This window comes from Macrobrachium rosenbergii, chromosome 46, assembly GCF_040412425.1.
Source record: "Macrobrachium rosenbergii isolate ZJJX-2024 chromosome 46, ASM4041242v1, whole genome shotgun sequence".
NCBI lineage: Eukaryota > Metazoa > Arthropoda > Malacostraca > Decapoda > Palaemonidae > Macrobrachium > Macrobrachium rosenbergii.
This window is the reverse complement of record NC_089786.1, coordinates 51,974,024-51,980,023: the sequence shown is the minus strand read 5'-3', so window position 1 is coordinate 51,980,023 and position 6,000 is coordinate 51,974,024. Positions and strand designations below refer to the sequence as shown.

At 36.0% G+C, this 6,000-nt stretch overlaps 1 protein-coding gene across 3 annotated transcripts in view; it reads right to left on the bottom strand.

Moving 5' to 3' along the window:
* Nucleotides 1–324: 324 nt before the first annotated feature.
* Nucleotides 325–6,000, bottom strand: part of LOC136830339 (uncharacterized) — a 69,992-nt gene continuing 64,316 nt past the window's right edge. For all 3 annotated transcript variants that reach the window (XM_067089780.1, XM_067089778.1, XM_067089779.1), the window contains exon 12: nt 325–4,644. In XM_067089780.1, the coding sequence (XP_066945881.1) occupies nt 4,576–4,644 (69 nt within the window). In that variant the 3' untranslated portion in view covers nt 325–4,575. The remainder of the gene's footprint in view (nt 4,645–6,000) is intronic.

Genomic DNA, 6,000 nt, shown 5'->3' with positions numbered 1-6,000 from the left:
CAGTTTACGAAGCCTGCGATTTGGTTCCCAGTTGCAGTTCACCCAATTGTAAATGGGTACCAGCCCTTGGTTGAGAGTCAAAGGCAGGGGAGAAAGTCCAAAGGACATGTCCTCAGCCCCACTCAAAAGGTATGGAACTGACTCTGACTACTTTGTCAACTCCAGTCATGATGATAAAAAAAGCTTTCCTTTTCAAGATACATTTTAAATAGGAATTATAATATTCTCTGTTTAACTTTTACTCCATTTAACTGGCCTCCAATGGGGCAGACCCTGTCACCTGATATTTAGAGATAAATACAAGATTACAATTGAGACAACAAATGGAAAATAAGACCGTTTATTCTTTGTAACGCACTTTCGCCACGTTTCTATAGTTCTGACAAACATATGCAATTGCACTTGGGATTCCTGAAAGGACTTAAGATTAGATGTTTTAGAACCTTTCTTCATTTCAGCTTCTAAAGATTATTTGTGCAAAATTCACGAGATAAACATCAATATGCAACTGTGTCCTAGACAGATTCAGCATGAAAACACGCCATCACGTGAAATGATCCTAATGGCAGCTAGACTAGTATATTTTGAATATACTGTTTCCATTCACAATGCAGTTTCATATTCACACGTGAAGGGTTCAAGGATCTGAGAATTCAGTAACAAGCTTTTGCGTAAACAAAGTGTGAATTCTCTTTTTAAACCTGGATAATAGCAATAATCATTTTGATGAACTGTTCCCAAGAGGAAAGTCAACAGTGACAGATCACTGAAACTTTGAGGTGAATTCAAAATTTAACAAAGATGCTCTCTACTCAACAGCTATTCAACACAAATCTCACATCTATGAAAAATCTTCTTTCAAACTATCCAGATTTACGATTAATACTGTATTGAAAAACAAAAAGCTTTGCTATAAAAACTGATATTTTTGTCCTGTTCAACCTACACACTGCTTTGCAAGCAAAATAAAATGCTCTTCCCACAACCAGCACAGCTTAGACATAAATCATTAACGGTACTACTATCAAAAGATAATACTTCCTTGAGCATCACAGTTTATACATTGAACCAAACATGCAGACTATTTATAAACAAACAAACAAAAAAAGAGCTACTTATAGCCTTCAAAGCAGTGATCAAGTTAAAAGCACTTGTAGTATTGTCAATATTTACATCATCGGAAAATCTCACAGAGATACAAAAATACTGCTTCATACCATTTTGCTAAAGTTATACAGTACCAACAAATGCTATACAATACATCACAGAACTTTAGTGGTATTAACAACGAATGCAACGATCACGTCAAAAGATCTATTAGATAACGTCGCAGCGTTCAGCATGAAGAAGTGTAACATCAGGCATTTCTTTGTTGGACTACTCTAAAGGGTGACCATGTAAACTTGGACATGCCTTCTGAAGACAAAACAGGGAAATGTAAACTGTACCACGGACAGAATGCAAGACAAAAGAGGCGGCAGAAAGAACTGACCTCACGAAGACTTAAAACTTCTGAACTTTAGAGAAAAGTTTCTTTTTGTCATCTGACGCTGCTGTAGCAAACGCTCTCGAATTACACAGACTGTTGAACAGTGTTTAAAAGTCACAGTGTTTTTATGAGTTACAAAAAAAAAAAAAAGAAAAACACGCATCAAGCTCGTTTGTAATTCACACTGAAGGGAACTACTACGGAAATCCAGCATTTCTACAAGGCCAAGTGACGAATGGTTACACAAATATTACGCTAATACAACGAGGCTTCCAACCCAAGTTACTCTTCCGTTACGTACATGCACACATCATATTTGGTATATGTATATTATGGCAATATATCTTATGTATAAAATATTTACAAGATTCATTAGGCTTTCCTTCTTGGGAAATATTGATAAAATATTCTTCCCTTAATGTACCGATAAAATAATTTCCTGTTCGCAGGAGAAAAATAAAAAAAGAGGACGGAAAGAGTACAAAAACACACCTAATGTGCTAGGGAACTCTGCTTATATTGGGCAATTTCCAGGGCTACAGAGCATGAACTAGTCTGATCAGATGAAAAAAATGACTGCCTGTAACCCACACAGTGATTCTGGAAATCACACTCAACTTACAAAGTAGCTGAATCCTTCCCTTTTAGAAAGGTCTAAACTACATTTATGACAGAATCTCATCCATTATTCAACAATCTAATTCTTACATTTGTGTGCATCACATAATTAGCCTTTTCAAGGATGACCTAACTGACTCGAGTCCATGAAAAGATACACAAACACACACGTACTGTGTGTCCAAATACCTGAGACCTCCACAATTAAAACCAATATATTGAGTCCTGTATATCAGTGAACACCAAGTGCTTAGGCAGCATGTTCATCTGCTTTGGTTCTGCAAGAACGCTTACTCACTCGTCAATTTTATTTCGCGCAAAAAAGAAACCCAAGAAAGGCGAAGTAATCGCCAGCGAAAAGAAATGATGCAGCGTGAGGAGAAATTTATTAGATGATAAAAGCCACGCTACCAGATCAAGCTGGTGAGGAACAAAAAGAGACAGGAGGAATGGCTAACAGAAGCTTTGTTTATAAGTAGATGTCAGCTAAAATACTGAAGATAAGGAAAATAAACATGAAATGAAGAACAAGAGGATACTTTTGGAACTCTTATTATAGCTTTTAATGAGTTTTTACACTCCTGTTTGTAGGCTCAGAAATACAGTGGACCCGCGCCAACTCGCGGTTCTGGATTTGCGGCTTCACCTATCCGCGGATTTCTCTGTGGAACGTATATGCACGTTATTTGCTGAAAATTCGCCTATTCGCTGTATTTTTCATAGAGAAATATTCACAAATTACTTTTATTTTCATATATTTGTGACTAAATGGACTTTTTGTGATAAAACTATTAAAATACAGTATTCAGGTTTAAAGATTTTTAAGAGGGTTTTTTGTTTTTTTTGAACTCTCAAAATAGGCAGTTATAAGCATTTTTAGAGGAGTTTTAAGTATTTGCAGATTTTAGCTATTCGAATACTGGGGGTCGACTGTACTGAAGTCTATTTTTGTTGTGTCGAGACAATGTACTCTTTCTCGTTTGTTGCAAATTTTTAGGCTCTGAAATATAACACAGCAAAGCTGTTAGAACTATACATTAAAATGACAAAAATTCTGACAATGGATTTGACGGCAATGCTGACATAAACCCTTGGACTGTTACATGCAACAGTACAAAGGTACAGCCATACTTCTGCACAGCAATAATAAATTATTTCTTGGGTTGGGTTTGGGTTGCACTGTACAACTTCATGCCAATAAAAATCCTGATTTTTTTTTTTTTTTTTTGTAAAACTAACCATCTTTTCTTTTTATGTATAAAAATAGTAAATATTTTTAGCAATTTGTGCAGGAGTACTTCACCAACTCTTTTAACATTTTAAAAGAGAAATTTAAAAATAAGAAAAATACGGTACAGTATTGGTGAAAACTAGATACCGTACATGGGCTTAACATATGACCTAACATAAAAACCAATTATTACAATGACAGATAATGTAGAACCCTACAGTACAAGGCACAGCATATATAGTACAGTATTACTCGTATCACTCAGTGATGAAAACCGCACTGAAATGAGTTACATACTCATGGGTACAGACAATATGTACTAAGTACACAAAAGAACTGCAATGTTGTGAATATCACTTGCCAACTCACATTTACTTCAGCGTGGACAGGGACACAACGAAATGTTTCGGAAAATAAATACATACGCCGAGGAAAATCTGAAGCTTAGTGAGCTGAATCAAACATAAAAGAACTAGGAACTAACCTTACCTGTCTCCTCACACTTGTAAATTGTTTCAGTCAAGGAAACGTCACAGGTATATCACAATACTGTTACATTGTGAGTGAGAGAGCATTTACGGTTGAGAGAAGTATGAAGTCAAAGGGCATAAACATTTTGTAAGGAAAAGATGGTATATAACCTATTCTTTTGGTATTCAATTACTTTAACTGTCTTGTTGGTGTCAAACAAACCTTTTAGACAATTTTTAAGAGCTAACATCAAGGCCGGTATGATAAAAGGTACAGAGTGCGCTAACTTCCTGCAATATGCCGAGAAAGCAAAGGTGTCCTATCCTTTTTTTTTTTTACAGAGTGCAAGTCTTAACTTAAAATATTCAAAAATCTTCAGCGAATGTGCGTACACTCTTGTAACTCATTAGAAAAAAAAGGACTGCTTAAATGTACATTCCTTAACATAAAAAAATATACATAATGTATGGTACAAGGAGTAAAAAAAATATGCACTGAAAAGAAATGATCACCTCTTGTAAAATACGATACGTTTCCTGCAGATTCAGTTAAGGGTGCCACCTAGATCTGCACACCTCCTTGATGTACACGAGAACTTATAAACTGTACCAACATAAAATTTAATACTGTATTTCCATAAATATTAGACAACATTCAGATAGCTCCAAGCCCCACATAACTACCGTACTAGGAACAGCGAGCATGGTGGGGATGGGCTACAGCATTATTAAAGTTTGGTAAGTACATAATCAACTTTCTGTCACTTTTATAACATCTCCTGGATCAACATTTTGAGTTCGTCGAGATGCTTCCTTTCAAGATTCATCGCACAATCCTGTAATAGAGAAAAAATGGAGTTTTTGAGAATCCAGGTGAGTTAATAAATACCTGCTGCATGGACAAATTGAATCCACTGGAAAAATTATTTAGCCATTACTCAGATCTAAAGACATGAAATTACTCCTTCATACTTGACACAATGACAGACTTATGCACAGACATCCAAAAATGTAATTGTACAAACAACCACCATGATAAGCCTACTGAAAATGTATATTCTCATTAAATAGTTTAACCCAGCGGTTCTCAACCTTTTTATTACCACGCCCCCTCTAAGAGTTGGTCCTTCCCTCCATGGCCCCCTTGCATCTGTGAGTAAAATTTCCTCCTAGATTTAAAGGAAAATGAAAAAAGAGAAAGGGAAGGGGTGTTTTTTATTCTTTTGGGAATGAATTTGTGAGATACTTGACACTGCTTCTCAGCTACTCTTGTTCAGAGAACAACGAAATTGCTGATGCCCACCAGGTTGAGAACCACTGGTTTAACAAGTGCCAGAATTGAAATTCAATAATTCTACAGGGAATGGCCATATAGTCTGATCTTGGACACTATGATTTGATCTTATTCAGAAAGTTACAGATTCTTAAAACTTATCAGTCTGATCAATTAACACCCTTGAAGATTATGACAAAATCTCTGATGCATTTCCCATTTCTTTCAAAATGAGGCAGTAGCATGGTACCCTTCACATTTAATATTAGCTTACACTTACTGCACATGAGAGCTGTGTCATGTGGTGTACTTGTCAAATACTTATCGGTTAAACAAATGAAACTTATCCAGATAATAGGACAGAACCATTGCAGTGTGGTGTCCTTTTTGAAATGAAGAGGACCACATGCCTAGAGTGCCGACAATTCTCGGTTCCAGAGGTCCTTTGTTCCTCAAACTGTTGGACTGTGGAACAGTCTCCTTGAGGATGTTATGTAACTAGAGCCTCAAAAGTTCAAACAAAGATGCAATGCATTCTTACCCTAAAGCAATTCTCATTGTATTTATGATCTACTGACATCTTTATCTATTTATTCATTAATTTGCTGCTCATTTATTTTTTTTTTCTTTTCTAATAAGTGATCTCTTCTTTCTGCATTCCCTTACTCTCTGTTTCTTCTTTCAGATGAATACTTTACCATATTCCTTGGAAGGCTGGATTTCAAGCCAATGACTCCTGTGGGGTTGTTCATTATGGTAGGCTTCATCTTCTGAATAATAATAATAATGAGGTTACTTTAATCTGCTTAATTTCTTTTCAAAATGGATAAGGGGTTTCAGTGAGGCCAAACAGTCGTTTAAGGCACAATTTTTGACTGAGTGATACTGAGTGCAACTTTGGCTGCCTCCACTATACAAG